The sequence below is a fragment of the Nothobranchius furzeri genome, chromosome 12 (assembly GCF_043380555.1).
Source record: "Nothobranchius furzeri strain GRZ-AD chromosome 12, NfurGRZ-RIMD1, whole genome shotgun sequence".
NCBI classification, from domain to species: Eukaryota; Metazoa; Chordata; class Actinopteri; order Cyprinodontiformes; family Nothobranchiidae; genus Nothobranchius; species Nothobranchius furzeri.
Window position 1 is genome coordinate 56,680,382 of NC_091752.1, and position 18,076 is coordinate 56,698,457.

At 40.7% G+C, this 18,076-nt stretch overlaps 1 protein-coding gene across 3 annotated transcripts in view; it reads right to left on the reverse strand.

Moving 5' to 3' along the window:
* Nucleotides 1–273: 273 nt before the first annotated feature.
* Nucleotides 274–18,076, reverse strand: part of LOC107376516 (cytohesin-3) — an 88,524-nt gene continuing 70,721 nt past the window's right edge. For all 3 annotated transcript variants that reach the window (XM_070542740.1, XM_015945642.3, XM_015945641.3), the window contains 8 exons: nt 17,702–17,782; nt 14,602–14,714; nt 9,636–9,784; nt 9,362–9,473; nt 4,089–4,165; nt 2,883–2,954; nt 2,651–2,805; nt 274–833 (listed from right to left, as the gene is read on the reverse strand). In XM_070542740.1, the coding sequence (XP_070398841.1) occupies nt 761–833; nt 2,651–2,805; nt 2,883–2,954; nt 4,089–4,165; nt 9,362–9,473; nt 9,636–9,784; nt 14,602–14,714; nt 17,702–17,782 (832 nt within the window). In that variant the 3' untranslated portion in view covers nt 274–760. The remainder of the gene's footprint in view (nt 834–2,650; nt 2,806–2,882; nt 2,955–4,088; nt 4,166–9,361; nt 9,474–9,635; nt 9,785–14,601; nt 14,715–17,701; nt 17,783–18,076) is intronic.

Genomic DNA, 18,076 nt, shown 5'->3' on the forward strand with positions numbered 1-18,076 from the left:
ATCGACCAGCTCTGATAAAGGAATAAAACTTCCAATCTGAGAAGCAAGTTGAATCTGAATCCTCAACAAAAGCACAAATCCTCAAATAAAATACACAAGTGTGCTTGTTTTAAAAGTCTCCTTCACATAATGAGATGAAATCAGCCCAGCTGACTAATCCTCCACGTAGAACCTGCGTTTGATTATTTTTCTGAGGTTACTCTGAGCAGGTCACCTGGAGAGAAGAATTCAGCACCAGATCGAGATGCACTGATTCCACTAACAACCCTCAAAAACACGTCCATTTCCCTCCTCTAACTCCTCACAATGAAAGCATCCATCTAAATTTCCTATAAGTTCTTCTGTTTAAATGTTTTAAATAAAGCACAGTGGAGGAAACACCTGCATCTCTCATGCACACGTATTCTAGATGCTGCACACCAACACACAAAAATATTGGCCAGTTTTACCTCACATGCATGCATGTGCACCTGAAACATGGCAGTTGTGCTTTAAAAGACACCGACACAAGTGAGACGGACGGATGAGTTCAACACGACACAAGCAGGCTGGTTTTTGCTGCTCCGCTTCCACGGATTTCCTGAAGCTCCGCTGTCCCCCCAAGTTGTGAGAGATGTCTCCCTGACGACTGCGGGCAGAACGTCCAGAGAAGAAGCCGAGGTTAGAGCAGTCACTTCTGTGGCGAACGGCCATTTATGTGTTCATAAACTCAAGGAGGGAAAGGTGGAGGCCTTCGGAGTGGATTGTGAATTGTCCCTCCTCACTTCTTGTTGGCGATGCGCCTCTTCCTGGTGGCCAGCATGTCGTAGAAGGGGTCTCTGCTGATGCTGGCCCTGGAGAAGCCAACCAAAAGGAGGACAGAAATTAAATAAAGACGTGAGAGGAGGGTCTCAAACAGCTTTGATGTGAAAATACGGAAACATTTATTCAGGCCCCTGCCTTAACTAGATCAAAACATTTTTTGAAAAAGGGGGCGGAGGGAGTTTGTGTGGTGACCTAGTTCAGTTTCCACGGTTTCCAGTTTTCTCTCCAATTTTCAGGAGCCTCTTCTGGGTTTCCTCTTCCAGAAGCCAAAAAACGTGGTAAAGCAAACAGTCCCGCTCTTTCCCTCTCACTCCCCTGCAGGTTTACTAGCCTGAATCAGGCCAAACAATGGCTCTCCAGATTACCACTTTTTAATCACCCCCTCTGCTATTTTATTTCTGAGAGGTGAAAACGAGAGCCTGCGAGTCAGGAAGCCAGTTGGGCTCTGCTGAGAAGCCCAGTTTCACGGCTGCTAAATCACGTTAGCACCAACACAAAGCAAGAAGAAGCTAACCCCCTGCTGCGGATTTCTCCCATTCCCTTTGTAGCACCACACGCTCAGGGAAGAGCCCGCGTACGATGACTGTACCGCTCTTTTCTCCGACTATTTCAACAGCTTAGTCTCATGAAACAATGACTCTACCATCACACTAATTTAACATCTCTTGTCTTTCTTTTTTCTCCTTGAAATAATTAAAATCCCTCACATTTAGAATGGATTTAAATCTAAAAATGCAAACATAGAAACCAATTGTTCAGGCTTCATGTGGAACAGTGCTCCTGATGAGCAGATAGTGTGCTGGCTCTGTGATCAGCTCCTCTTGCGATGACAGTGAATAAAAAAGAAATAATTTCCATAAAAAGCCTTTTATCTCCACACAACCGGAGTTCTCTGACCCCCTCTGGTGAAATGCAAGCTGTGGTTTGTTGCCCTCCATCGTTGCCAATGAATCAGCCCAGTTAGGAGCCACTTCTCCGGGTTTAGCGAGCAGCGACTTAACCCTCATTGTGCTTTTTGATGGTATGGAGAGGACGAGGGGAGATTGCACAGCATTACAGTATGAAATATGCTTTGTTCTGCTGAGACAAGTGTCCCTGACATTGCACCATTTTCAGAGCAGCAATTACACAGCAACCAGTATTTAGGTCACTAACAGAGACTCACAATATTACAGCAACTCAAGGCACGCTGCAGAACACATTTACTCTTTATTCTGTTTTAGAGTTCAAACGAAATCATGAAGATGTGTTTCAGCAAACCGGATCTTATAAATAAGCTTTCGTTTGCAAAAACGCGAAGAAGCTTAGTGATTTCACCATGAACTCTGGCGCATTTCATATTAAACCAAGGTTTTTACAAAGATGCACAAAGTAAACAAATCTGTGGAGAGGCTTGTTTTTTTATTCTTACAAACAAGAAGGAACGTTCAGCAAAAATTCTCTAAAAAGCAGCTTTTGGGACTCCTGCATCAAAGCAGCAGTTTTTGCAGCTACGTTGGTGAAACACAAACACTCAAATCAGATCTGAATAGCTGCAACTTAATAAATCAGATTCTGAGGATGATCTGAGAAAACCAGTTCTGCTTGATTGTTTATGTAACCAAAACAGACAGATAGGGCTAAATCCTCCTTTATTAAAGAGCCCACCAGTTGAACAGATTTTGGACCTTTACCATGAGAAAAGTCTGGTCTCATCCTTCTGTAGTCGGAAGTTTCTCAAACAAAATCATGCCTTACTGGAATTCCACCTGCCTGGAGTCAGCATTTCAAATTTAGATGAATCTGTACACTAAAAGCATTTAAACTGTTACCATTGTTAAGATTCCTAATAATATTATTCTCTTACTTGATAGATTTAATCCACTCCTCCTTCTCCTCTGGCGTAGGCGCTGATATCCTGTACACCACGTGGTTGCCCTCAACAACGCGTCCATCTGCCTCCGTCTTGCAGGCTTTGATCACCTGACCTTTGTGATTTGGGTTGTACAGCTCAAAGCAGTTCTAGAGAGGGGTCAAGAACTACGTTTAAAAACACAGTAACCTAAAGTATGATGTTAGGGTGAAGTTTGAATACTGACGGGTTTCCTGGGCTCCTCCACCTCCCTGATGCTCAGATTCTCCAGCGGGATGATCCCACGAGGTTCTTTGTCCTGCAGCAGGGAAGGAAGATGAGAAAGAAGCACAAATAATTTAATGACGACAGTAATTTATTAACAGAGAAGTAGATTATAAAGCTGGACGTTTACTAGTTGGAGGCACAAAATTGCATGATAATGCTCATTTTTAGCTGTAATCATGTTTAACGGGCACTTATGAGACTGTTCCAAGTGGTTTTACATATTTCCAGGTTATTTGAAAAGTTTGATGTCATAGCAAATTTTACTGTGACATTTTATAGAGTTTCAATTTGTTCACAGTTTTTCTTTTTTTTGCACTCTGGTCACCGAAGTCGTCTCAAGTTTCTCACGCTTCCCTAAACTCGATGGATCAATAAATGATTTCCAGAGGGCCGGAACAACCCGGTGAGAGGATTTTTAGACAGTCAAAGTACAAGCGACATGAAAATCAGGCCTTAAGAACCATTCAAATGTTTCCAAAGAAAAAAAAACATGTAAAATGTCCTAAAAGAGGAGGTCAAAGAGACAAAAACAGTACAGAACGTGTGTAAAGAATCCATGTTGTTGCGGTCTACAGGCTTTGAAATCAACCTCACGTCCTCCCTCCCCTGTCCTCTTGTCCTCTCTGGATCAGGTAATGTGTGTACACAGCAGTCAGACTGGAGGACGGGACATAATGACAGTGTCCTGAAGGATAATACCAGGGTAGAGGGGGAGGACACTGCTGAGGCTGCAGCAGGAACTTACAGGTTTTCCTAACCAGGTATAAATGACTGAAATGACAACAGTCAGCAACGATTTAAGATTATTTCAATATTGATTATCATTATTGTATCCTGTTTTGGCAGGAAAAATGCATGTTTTTTTTTAATTCTGGATTGTAACTGTTTTAAATGGTTTGTTGCATCATATCCTGTGAACTGAGAAAAACTGTTGCTGTATTTTAGAAAATACAGGCGAGAGATTTGAACTGGAATCAGGCCTGTTTAGCATCCACATGCAAAATGAAGGTTTTAAAACGGGAAAAAAAAGCTGAATCTATCCTAAAGAACTGACAAAATCCTGGTTAAATGTTGTTTTGTGTTTCCTTTCAAACAGCAACACCTCCTTGTCCTAAAAACAAGAAGAACGGCTCTGTCGAGGGTTTCATTCTGGCTCAGGACTCACCGTCGTGTATTCAAAGTAGTAGAGGCAATTGTCCGTCAGGATGAACCACCTCCTCTTCCAGGTTTTCACTCGGCCACCTGACAGGAAGAGAGACCGAGAGGCAGAAGGTGACACGATGGCCATGATGACAGACCAGCTATCTCCGGACAGGAAGCCAAAAGAGCAGGAAATGAGACAGACCCAAATCTACTAGATTTACTTATTATTGCTTAAAATAACATTAATACTTTTCATAATTTGTGTTAAATTTAATTTCCTGCATCCACCGAAGATCCTGATGAACATGTAAACATAAACAACAAAGGATTTCTGCAGCTTTTCTTAAAGGTGTGGTTCACTCTTTTAATTAGGGCTGAAACAAATCTTCGAATGATACGAATGGTTCGATTCATCAAATTCTTCGACTCATTTTTTAAAGATTCGAAGCTTCGTTAAATGTGCGCACCACAGTCAGAACACATTTTGCTGGCGCACTATGTGGTGATCTAGGTGCTGTGGAGGAAAACAAAGAAACCCACAGACACAAACCTACTGTAAAACGCAGAAACGGCCCCAAGTTTGGCATCAATTTCCCTCTGGGATTAATAAAGTATTTTTGAATTTGAATTGAATTGAATTTGAATCCAGAGTTAAAACTACGAGCAGAATTGCTAATGCTAAGCTAGTGCGTAGCCCGCTCATGAGCTACTGGTGTTCCAAAAAACTCGATGGTTGTGAATGACTAAACTCTACAAGCATAAGAAAAAGCCCCACCGTCCTCCCCGTTTATTTGCGGATGTCTGCAGCAGTGTGGGGCAGAGCTGCAGCTATGAGTCCGCTCCTCACACCGCAGCAGGTAGTATGGCAAGCCGTTTTAGCATGTAATTCACAAAATTTGAATCAATTTAGATTGGATTATATTACCAACCCGTACATAATAAAATATATATGCCACCATTCCAATGTTACCAGTAGAAATTAAATGTTTTTTGCATTTCCAGCAGCTCACTACTGAACATATTAATGAAATAATTACATTCTACTGATCATATGTGGATATATTTAGATTTGTTATTTAGACTAGGATGAGTGATATTAATACAAACCTAAAATGTTAATGAAATGTAATTCAAATTTTGTTCCATAAAATATGTGTCAACTAGAAATAACCGGGAACGAGGGAACTAGACAACACAAGTTTAATACATAGTTTTATAATTTTGTTGTTTTATTTTCATATTTTTAGCAGCAGACCAATCTTGTTTCACTTGAAATGTCGTCAAATAGAAAACTCGATTCATCAATGGAGAATTCGGTAGAATAAAAATACTGAAATGTTTCATAGCTGAAGCCCTACTTTTCATCAATACATTTGCAATGGCCTCTGGTAGGATTGAATGACTTGTAAATCCTTCTCCGTGGGGGAGAAATATACCGGCGCACCAGGAACTTCTAGGAACTAGAAGTTGCCCACATCACAGCTGAGCTTCAGACAGCAGGTTTTGGAGTCTCATTTCCTGATATTTGGACATCTTGCCTCGGATTGGATAACAGCAATGCGACTCTACCACTGACTTGCAACGTGGATGTTGCAAGTCACCCTAACCCTATCCCATCTCCAAAAATAACACAAGTCTGGAGGAGCTTCTGCTGTGTGGTGGAGTTGCTAATGTTAATAGTTAGTTTATGCTGGTCGAGATGTTCTCTGCTTTTTCCTGGACATTAAACCAACAACAGCCTTCCACGTCATGAGCCAAGATGGGTGAGTCCATAAATGTTAAAGAGACAATGTGTAGTTTTTACCATTAATCTCTAGAAAAATCTATCTAAATGTTGTAGAAAATTATTTAAATTAAGGGGGTATTGCTGGTGAAGATTCTCAGTCATCCAGGTCATGGTAATCCAAAAGGGTTCAAATGAAGGCAACTGGACTTCTTTGGTTTCTTGAAGACATTTCGCTTCTCATCTGAGGAGCTTTGTCAATTCTGACTGGAATATGGGAGCGTCGGGCTTAAGCTGTGAATGTCTATTGTTGTGTAACGAGCAGAAACTGCTCTGAACACCCCTCCTCTCTACCCCCTGAAAAGTCGTAAGCCTCTATTGTGTTCTTTGCTTTTGGGGACATTTGATTGCAAAGTTCTGCTTGTAACAAATTAAGAGAAGACTCCAGTTAATAGATGCCATTCAATCTTCCAATTTTCTGATTTGATTGTGTGCTGTGTTAAAAAAAAACAGATTATTTTCTGAAAGCAGCAATTACAATCTACCACTACGATCTCTTCTAACTTCAAGCTTAGTTAAATGATGACTCAAGCTGCTGATAAATTATTACTGAATTTGCTTCTTCATTTTTCATGGCCACAGGATTCAAAAGAAAAGAGAAACTCTTTGGCTCTCAGGAGACAGGAACTCGGTCAGAGGCTGATATGAACCCAACGTGGCGCTAAAGCAAACCCCGAAGGAGCACACACACATCCACGCACAACAAAGCAAGCAAACCCCACAGCACGTTAACCACCTCACACAATAATTTGTGCAAAATACATCCTTCCCCTCGCCTCCACTCCAAAAAAAATAAATAAATAACCTAACTATAAGCAGTGAGCAGAAACGTCCAAAAATGCTGGTCTGAAGCAAATTTCAGCCTCTGGCAGTGGCTGCAGAGCTTCATATTGAAGGAAAACACAAAGGATGTGAAGTTGAGGCTCAGATTTTCTTAAAATGTGTGCAAACCCACAAACTACTGTGTGAAATACAAATCTAAACATTTAGTCCTTGAATGTTTGAGAACTGAATATGGCTTTGCCTCAGCATTGCCAATGCACTTGTGCCACGCATGGTTTCACATCAACAGACTCCATGTTGCTGAATTTGCATGGACAAATTTCCATTTTGCACAGAGAGATTAACTAAGAAGACATTTATTCCACCTCATCCTTCTGGGTTTATTTTTAGGGAGTAAATTAGACCCATCGATGTCAGAACTGGTGCAGGAATGGCTCCAAGCAGGAGCTGTCCCACAATGTAATCATGTCTGCTCTGTGGGCCACAAAAGGGCCTTTCTGCATCCAAGTCCAGGAGCTGGATCAGGCTAGAGAGATGGTAGTCAGAGGAATGCACAGGTCAATGCCAGGTGTGTGTGTGTGTGTGTGTGTGTGTATGAACAAGGTAATAAACCAAACCACCTGCAGTGGCCCTGACCCCTTACAATGCTCAGGCTGCTGAGCATTCTTCATACTCGTCAGTAAAACTTTAAAAGTTACAGAACAAATATTATTGACGCTATGATGTAATGCAGCTGCTGCTGGAGGAACAGTGAGGTGAAGTGAAGCTCTGATCAGAAACAGATGGAGCACAGAAGAGCTGCAAAACAAATGAGTGTGTATACCCCACTCACACTCCTCTAAGTGCAGTGGGAGGCTTTTCAAAAGGTTCATAATCTGAAAATGATGCACAAACAAAAGCATTGTGCATCACGTGCTGGAAGAGCTGATTAAGCACTAGGAGGGTGCAAATGTTGGAATGAACAAGCAACATTTTTTTTATCTGTTTTATTTACTTCTTTTTTAAATCCAACAATAGGAGTATATCTGACTCTAGTTTGTCTAAGTTCATGTCAACAAGCACAAGAATTTCTCTGAGGCGAGGAAACATGAATAAACATCTCAGAATAAAGGTTAATTACTACAAGAATTTAAACCACAGTCCACAATGATTAGTAACTACCTTATAAAGGATAATAACAGACATGTGTTTGGGCCATAAAGTAAGAATAAATTCACACAGATGCTGCACTTTAAAACTCAAATACTTTTGTGGTAGAATTATTGTTGTGGTAGAAACTGCAGAAATCTCCTCCAGACAACGGATTCGACTAGAGATGCAATCCAGAGGCTGTTTTTATAGTCTGCCTCGGGAAGATTTTACTTCCTGAGGAAACTGTCCACGTGTGATGGAAAAACTTTCATTATTTTCTACACATCTGTGACAGAAAGAGTAATTTTCTGTTTTTTTGACTCAAATATTTCAGATTCTCTAACACAACTGTTCATTCAACGAGCTGAGTTTCTCCTCCCCCAATGCCTTCGTTAGAGAGAAAGTCACCCCCAAATCAACGTTTTTTGCTGAAAAACTATATAAATAAGTGTCTAATTGTGCTGTAGACACACGTAGTCAATAATTTGGCACTTTAGTGTATATTGGTTAAAATAAAAAAAATCTGCCTAAAACTGTCAGTGTTCAGGTAAAAACTCTGCACTGAATTTGAATTAAAATCTGCCATCGCTATTGGCTAAGAGGTACCCTATGACATTAGCTGGTACATTATGATGTCACAAAGCCACTATAAGCCTGTGTGTGTTTGTCAGCGGCTTCGCCCTCTCGGTCTGCCAGGCCACACCTCCTTGTGGCGCATTTTTCAAACAGCAGTGGAGAGTGGAGTTAGATGCTGGAAGGGGATGACTTGCTCCTTAAGTAACACTTGTTGTGTTAGATCAGTGGTTCTCAAAGATGGAGCCAGGAACCCCCGTGGGCTGTGAAGTTTGGAGACTTCATATGATTTCCAAAAAATAAACCATATTGTTGTTATAACTGATGTCGGTGACAGAGGCTGGCTGCTCACACTGAGCCAGGTTCTGTTGGTGGTGTCTTTCTGCTAAAGGAGAGATTTCCTCTCCACTGTTACAACATGCTTGCTTAATATGGGGATTGCTCTAAAGTCTCTGACACAAGTCAGTGACTTGATGCATTCTGCTGATTTTCTTTACGTAGGAAACTTAACTAATTGAAATAATGATCTGAGCTCAATGCACTAAAAAGTAAATTCAATTACAATGTTTACTTTGTGGATGACTTGGCATTGTATACATAAATTGGAATAGAATTGATGTAAAAGCTGAAAAGTGTTAGCTAAACGTGGACATGAGTGGTAAAATACAAGTTTGTGTCTATATTATTTGATTTAATTGTGTGTTTAACTTTTTATTTTGCACAGTTCGGTGATTTCTTTGGCCAGAAGTCTTCACCTATGTAATTTTGTGGCTCACAAACCAACAAGCATTGCAGCCACTGTGACAGATTTGTAGTTGACTTTGGAGCCAAATACATGCACATGAATACAGATGATGCATTTGGGTGGTAAAAGCAGCCATCCCACTCCTCCAGATACCTCCATGATGCAAATCAAGCTGTCAATTAAAGCAACAGTAGTAGAGCAAATAATGCAAGAACAAACAGACTCGTTTATCCTGGATGTCCTTCATTCCCCCAGCAGCTGAACGCCGGGGGACACTAACCTAATTTGAGCAGCCATCCTTCTCTGTCTGGGTTGAAGAACGTGTGCGTCAGGTCGTTCCCATCATCCTCTGGGATCTTAAAGGGTTCGCTCTTGATGCTGTCATACAGATTCTAGAAGTAAAGAAGGAAAAACGTTCTTAAACTGAGACAAATTAGGAGAAATTAAAACTTTGAGGTTTTATATGGGCTAGATCAATGAAGACATTAAACACCTACCTGCACATTGTTGTTAAAAACACAGAGCATGACTCAATTTGTCTAATTAAGCCTCACCCTGAGTAGCTCCTCTGGGAGGTCTCCCCCCTCGTTGATCCCCCTGTTCATGGAGATGAAGCGCTCCACCGGGGGCTTGTCTCTCACGTTGGGATTGTGGAGGCTGGTGTTCAGCATTATAATGGCAAACGAGAGGACGTAGCAGGTGTCTGTGGAGGAAATCACACTCAGTGTCACAAGAAAATCTCCAGAAGGCCACGTTTATGTGGGAACAGTGTTTTTCCTGATTGTGGATTCTTCCTAAAATCATTTTAAAATGATAAAAACATTTTAATCAAACCAAACATTCTAAACAATGGCAGTAATGGATGTAGCAGATAAAATATCACCAACAATAGACAATAAAAACTATTTCATTAGAATTTTTATTGACTTAAAGAAAGCATTTGATGTCACTGATCCTTCAAGGCTACTTCAGAAATGACATCTGTATGGAATAAGAGGTGTGGCCATGGACGTAATTTTGGGGGGGGGGGGGGGCATGTCCCCGTCCCGCCATCCCCCCCCCCCCCCCCCCCACACACACACACACACTTTTTCCAAAGTCAAGTTTTGACCGCTGCACCTTTTACCATCCAAAAACAATATTACGCTATATTAAAGTGACACTGGTTGAGCTCTAGGACCAAGCAGAAAACAACTGTTTGTGTTGAAGCCTGTTTCCCATTAGAGCATACTGTAAAGATACCCTCCCCCCATGTCCCTCCCCCCATGTCCCCCCCACTTCTAAAGTAGGGCTGCAACAAACGATTATTTGGATAATCGATTAATCGGATGGGGTCTCGACACGATTAATCGATTAATCGGATTACATAGGGACATTTTTTAAAACTGCTAGGGAAACGTTATTTTTCTCCTTCCTTCCTTCACTTAAACACAACATTATTAGAAAACAGTTCAATAGCAGAAAACCAACATGCCATCACCTAAATTGTCTTATAAGGTGTATAGACAGAGACCTTAAGCTACACCTATCTGTGACCTAAAATGCTTGGTCCAAGTTAAACAGCTTAAAGAGCAAGTCAACCCCTACCAGAGTCTAACTCCACTCCCGCTTCATGTTTGAAAAATGCAACACATGCTGTTGCCTGGCAGACCGAGAGGGCGGAGCCGCTAACAAATACACACACACTCAGGCTCACGACAGCATTGTGACATCATAATGTACCAGTTTACATCATAGCATACTTCTTAGCCAATAGCGGTGGCAGATTTAAATTAAAATACAGTGCAGAGTTTTTACCTGACAACGGCACAACACTGCCAGTTTTAGGCAGAATATTTAAATTTTAACTAAGATGCACTGAAGTGCCAAATTATTGACGACACGTGTCTGCAGCACGATTAGACACTCGTTTATTTAGTTTATCAGCAAAAAAAAGTTTATTTGGGGGTGACTTGCTCTTTAAGGGCAATTCTCATCTGTTTTGTTTGATCTCATCTGTAGACATTTATTATAATTGGGGATGTCAAACAACTAATTTTTAAATGAAATTAAACATAGGCTGTGAATTAATCACTATTTCCAAAAATGACTGAAAAATACCAAATAAAACAAAAGTAAATGAATGCCATCCTCCTTGTGATGATGCCCTGGGCAACTGCCTTAAAGTCACATCAAGAGATGCTGCTGATCATTCCAATCATCCCAAATAGACTCACATTAGGACACATGAAAGCAACTGAACCCAAAAATATATTAACCAGTATATAACTACACGCACACAACACGCCTGCAGCAACAGTTAGGACTCCTCCCTCCCTTTTAAAAGCGTTTTCGCTTGTGAGGACACCGAGGTTGTAAAGCCACATGTTAGCAGTCTGGCCCCGGTGTGATCAACCAGTTTCTGCGGGAATGTGACGGCGGAACCGGTTCGCAGCGGCGCGAGTCCCCCCCCCCCCCCCCCCCCCCCCCCGCCTATCTAATAGCGTCGCGCTTACAATTTTATAGACTTTTTTTACGAGCTTAGGGCATGTCTAGCCTGTAATAATCCGGGGCTTGGGTGAATCACTTTTGAAAAGTTTTTTACTTACCCGGACACCGAGCTCTCTCCTTCCTCGCTGATGATTCTGACATGCTTGCGTTTAAGACGCTGCATCATCACCGTAGTATCCCCGTGCCATGCTAAGTCTGACCTACAAACGTTGCATGTCTTCGCCTGATTTAACTGAAAATGCTCCCAAACTTTAGAAGTTTTTACTTTTTTGGGGTCTCGCTGCTTCTGCCATGTTCCTCTTACAAACACCTGCCGGCTCTCCACCGGTCTGCGCGCAACGGCGGGCAGGAGGGGAGGGGGCTTTTGGAAGAGTTGCGCAACACAACGAATCGATGACGCAATTCGTTGCCAACGCTTTTAGTAATCGATTTTCATCGAATTTATCGATTCGTTGTTGCAGCCCTATTCTAAAGTGAAAATTACATCCATGGGTGTGGCTCATCATTGGGTTAATGGTTATTTAGACAATAGGAAACAGCTTGCTCAAATAAATGATGATAGATCTGAATTGAGTGATAATCATTAAGGAGTGCCACAAGGGTTGGTCCTCGGACCTAATTATTGTTCATTAATGACCTTATAAATAAATCTACTTGATATAGTTTTATTTGTAGATGATACCAAACTGTTTTATTCAGGATTAAATATACATGAAGTAACTCAAGTGGTAAACAGTAAACTGATAAAGGCAAAAAAAAGGGTTTGACATAAATAGACTGTCGTTGAACCTGTACAAAACTAACATTAAACTGTTTAATAACAAAAAAAGATGTGATGTATCTTTAACAAAAGATGGAATGGAAATTCAAAGAGTAAAAGAAACCAAGTTTGTAGGAGTTACGTTCGATGAGGATCTCACTTGGAAATCACATATAAGTTATATAAAAGGGAACGTTACCAAAGCCATAGCAGTATTATATAGAGTCAAGGTTCTACCAAATTGTTCTGGATTAGTAGCGTTGTATCACTTTCTGATTGAACCATAGTTAGTTTACTGTGTAGAAATTTGGAGAGCAACATGTGAAACCTTTACACAACTGCTGTCAACTCTACAAAAAAGGATAATAAATAACAGTAACTATAGAGAACACTAATCCATTTTTCATTAGATATAAAATACTGAAATTTCCTGACCTGGTAAGAGCGGAAAATATTGCAAATAATGTACAGAGCAAATACGAGTACTTTACCAACTAATATTCAGAAAATGTTTCACAAGAGAGTGAGTGGATACATGATAAAAGGAACTGATGCCTTTAAAAAAAACTAAATTCAAAACCAAAATGAAGGAATGTAATGTTTCTGAAAAGATGTAAGACTGTGAAATGTCCTTAAAGGGGAAATAACAGAATCAAGTTCACTTGCTATATTTAAAAAATGTATAAATTCGAGCAATTATGAAAATGTTCATTAAAATGTCAATGATTACACAGAAAAATTACAAAGTGATGGAGGTTATAACATAGTGTATGTTTGACGGATAATTTTCTTTTGTAAAAAGGGGCAGAAATTATAAGAATTTTTTCTTCTATCTGCTCCTTTTCATTCAAGTGTGTTTTTTTTCAACATGATTATGTATATTTTATTTGTTTGTTTTTATTTTATAATTTTTGAATGGAATAAAAATATAGAAAAAATAGTGGATTTTACTGATGTGACTGTGTCAAGATTACAGCAAAACACTGAAACAAAAATAACATTTTGATCCTTAGAAACCAACTTTATGGACTGCTTTCCCTCGAATCTAAATAAAAACTAAATGTCTTATTTAGAAAGCCTGGGACGTTTTCTACATAATAGCAGAGGAGATGTGTGATCTAATAGTGATCAATACCTCAGTTGTCTCATCACCAGATTGGGAATTCTACTAAAAAATGAGAACTGAACCAACAAAAGAGCCCTCTTTGCTGACATATCTAATCTCCCCATCGTATAATCATCAGCCATCATCATAGCTCCTGCTCTCCATCCATCCTCTCAGTCAACATCCTCAGAAGTGATCTATGACTGTGTCTTCCAGTCCTGACAGATGACCCATAACATAGTCTGGGTGTGTCAGCGCTGCAGCACATCAATATTCAGCTGAAGCTCAGGAGGTAGAGCGGGTTGTCCAGTAATCGGAGGGTTGTAGGATCAATCCCGGCTCCTGCCAGAGAATGCTGCTGTTGTATCATTGAGCAAGACATTTACCCCACCTTGCCTGCTGGTGGTGGTTGGAAGGACTGGTGGCGCCTGTGTTCAGCAGCCTTGCCTCTGTCAGTGCGCCCCTGTGCAGCTTTGGCTACATTGTAGATCATCAACATCAGTGTGTGAATGTGTGTGTGAATTGCTGAATAATTGATTGTGTTGTAAAGCGCCTTGGGGGGGTTCTAGGACTCTAGAGGGTGCCATATCAAAAACAGGCTATTTACAATTTATTCATGAGCAGAGGCGTCACCAGCTTTCTCATCCTCACCGAACACGGGTGCAGCCCGCCAAGCACGGCCATGACTGGACTAACAGCTGCTGCTGACCCAGTATCGCTGGTCACAAAGCTCAGGTGGAGGGCAGTTCAGCCAAAGATACAAAGTAAACAAACTTTGATGATCTTTAAGGAAAAACTCTTATTGTCGCACCGAAACATTTACTTCACACTGAGAGAAGACGGTGAGGAGCTGAGTCCGAGGTCTCTCTGACACAAGTTATTTGTTTGGAAAGAATCAATACACAGCTGCAGTGTGTGTGTGTGTGTGTGTGTGTGTGTGTGTGTGTGTGTGTGTGTGTGTGTGTGTGTGTGTGTGTGTGTGTGTGTGTGTGTGTGTGTGTGTGTGTGTGTGTGTGTGTGTGTGTGTGTGTGTGTGTGTGGGTGGGTGGGTGGGTGGGTGTGTGTGTGTGTGTGTGTGTGTGTGTGTGTGTGTGTGTGTGTGTGTGTGTGTGTGTGTGTGTGTGTGTGTGTGTGTGTGTGTGTGTGTGTGTGTGTGTGTGTGTACCTGTGGACTGGAAGACTCCAGGATTGCACTGGCAGTACCTGGAGGCAAACGCCTCCATCATGCGATCAATCTTCTGGGCTTCACCGGGAAGTCTGAAGCTCCACAGAAACTGCCTGCAGCAGCAAAGAGAAGAAATTTAACGGCACGTCAGGAACTATTGGTGCAAAGTGTAAAATAAAACACCCCAAATGTTTCAGCGCCAACTAAAAACTCCACTATATGCCTCAGATATTACATTAAAAATAATATTAGTGTGTTTTATGTTCATTTCAGATGTTTTTTATCTGATGATAAGTGAGTATCTAAAAAAGACAAAATAATTAAATGGTTGAGGAAAACATTTTCACTGACAGTCAATTAAAATGATTTTGCTCTTTTTGAAATAATAAAACAACAAATAAGGAAACATTCGTTTGTCACGGTGTTATGATGGCATCTATGATGAATCCTTCAGCTTGTACCTCCAGATTAATACTTTATACATTTGTGAGAAGTGTCCACATTATTACACATTGTTGTTCTTAGCTGGGATGTTGGCTTTGAGAATGTGTTAGTGATTTGTTTAAAATGAACGTATTTTGACCTTCCTTTGAATAAATAAATGTCTGCATATGAGTCACGAGCAGACGCCCTAAACCTACTCGTTTATTCTTGAGATTCTGTACTTTTATCCCTATAAAACCTCTTCTGGATTTTGATGTGAGAATGAGTGTTTTAAAAACACTTATGTGAAGTGAATATTAACATTAATAAGTATCTTATTACAATGTGTATGAGTGCAGATATTGATAATTAACTTGTTAAATCAAACACATACTGTTCTGGTGTAGATAAGATCTGAAATGGATCTTTGCACGAACAATATTCATTTAAAATTCATTGATTTAAGCACAAATTATTCTACATTTGATTTAAACATCTTGTTCATTCAACACATAAATTCCAACTTATGAGCTACAAAGTTATTCATAATTCTAGATGACTTTTCCTCAGGGTGAAAATGCAGGAGTCTGCATGAGGCCTTGAGTGAGAATGTTTGGTCTTCTTGCAGTAGCTAGAGCTGGGGCAGTCTTGTTTAGGATTTGGGAACGAACAGAAGTTGGGCTTATGCCTGCAAATGAAAGGTTATCTTGTGGTCAATTTGTAGGTAAAAATTTGACCACTTGGTACGTTACAGATCTAAAAGTCATTCATTTAAGCTCAACTAAAATTCTTGTTTTGAAAACACATCAGATTTTTGAGTTCATCTGGGAAACGTTGTGGTCATAACACGATTGCTATAAAAACTAAAGCTTTTATAGGTGCATCATCTGTTTTTGCAGAAGCAGGTGGCATTGGCACTGCCAGTGGAGGCTTACAGCTGTGCTTTGTCATAAAGTAGTCCCAAGTCTAAAATGGTGCCTGTGGTTCCTTTACCCCAGTTTTACAATGCAAGCATCAGCGGAACGGAACAGCAGCGAAGCGGCTCACTCGCGAACTTCAAAGCGGTCTGTTTCACACTGGGAGAGTCTTGGCCGCGGCACGGCTTCCTCGCTGTACCCGCGAGATTCTAAAACCCCTCGAGATTTCCGACACCTTCCTCATCGAGAGATCACAACCTCCGTGAGGAATCACACCGCTGCACTTCTCGAAAGAAACTGGTGGTAAACAAAGACGTTCGGTCACACGTACTGACGTAAGTTATATATAACATCGCAACGTTGCATTTTATTTTGAAAATAAACGGGGATTTTACACTGAAACCGTGTGGTTTCCTGTCTCGCACTATGTGTACTGCGGAAATTGATGTGTCCCAGAAGCGGCTCGCGGAAAAAATAGAGCTTGATCCTACCTTTAGCGGCGCGGCATGCTGCTTCTGGGACGCGCCTGGAAATTGCCGAGTCACGGCTGGTTTGAAACACTCCATAGATTATAATTGGATTCTATTTGAAGCGGTGCCGCTTCGCTGCCGTTCCGTTCCGCTGATGCTTGCAGTGTGAAACCAGGGTTATGCTACTAATCATTTTCACTTGCAGTCAGTCTGATTATTTAGGTTACCAAGCAGAATTAGGATCACTACTGAGTGATTTTCAGGCCTTTTTTACTCACATTGCTAGTTGGATCCATTCACTTACTGTGTTTTATGCTAAGCTAAAGCTAAAGGAGAACAGCCTGGTCAGGAGAGGCTGGGCTGGTTACAAAATGTTCTTTCCCACTTACCTAACACTGGGAAATATGCCAGTCGACAAAATTTCAATCTTGGGTGTCATATCCATTTAATTCCTTCTACACAACCCCCCAGCTGTAAGTCCTCTAGTTATTATGAAATGTTTTAGAGGGAAAAAGTAGCAGCTTTTAGGAAATAGTCATATTTCAAGTGGAACTGGGGACGGGGTTAGCAGTCTGTTACACTCACTGTCACAACCCTGCCCTCCGGGTCCACTAGGCCAGTGGATCCCAATTTTTTTTCCAAGCGGACCCCCTTGCCTGTGTTGATAACAAGCCAGACTTCCCCACCATCCCCACCTTCTACCAGCATACACACGTTAAAAGTGATTAAATCCAGACTTTATACAGACATACAGAGTTATGACTCTTGAGTGGAGTTTTGATTGTACTATTCGTGGTTATTGGGACTTTTACAGGACCTTTCGAAAAGGGACTATTTATGATTGTTGATACATATCTGCAGAGAAGAATCAGGACCGCTGGAAAGTAAAAGCTCAATCGTTTCTCAGATTTCTTAGAAAGTTATGAGAAAATAGAACTCTTGAGATCAAAGCCACAAATCTTTTGAATTCAATAATTGTCTACTTTTAAAAGATTTGCTGTCATTTTTTGAAAATCTACATTTCTGTTACTATAATTACGTCAACATCTATAGAATGTTGATATTTGTGGAAATCATGTAAAAAAATCAAGTTCATCTAAACTGATTACTTTTAGTGTCTTTCTGTTGTGGAAATACAAGACAATTGTTCAATGAAAAAAGTTAGTTTTTGTCATTTCTAGCCATCATGGAGGTCCACGTGGCTCCAGGTTCAGACCCCCGGTCTAGACTAATCCTCACTGTAACCATAGAAACAACCATTATTTTCATATTATTTCTCCCATCTCTGACCTTAAGGCTTGAACAAGGTTGAGGTCTGCAAACTCATGAAGCTCCACAAAGGCCTGGAGGACCTTGATGTTAAAGTCATCCCTGGAGAGAAGCAGGAACACGTGTAACATTTAAATATTTACACAACATTTCTGTTAAGAAAAGAGACAGTAATGGGAGTGATGCTGCTGCAGCACTTTGTTCCTGTTTAGACAGTCCCAGTTTTAACCTCCGCTCAATAAAAACTGCATGTCCTCTCAGTTATTCTAGAGCAGGGGTGTCAAACTCATTTTAGCTCAGGGGCCACATTGAGGGAAATCTAGTCCCAAGTGGGCCGGACCGGTAAATTAAAAACAACTTCAGATTGTTTTCTTTGTTTTAATACAATCAATATAA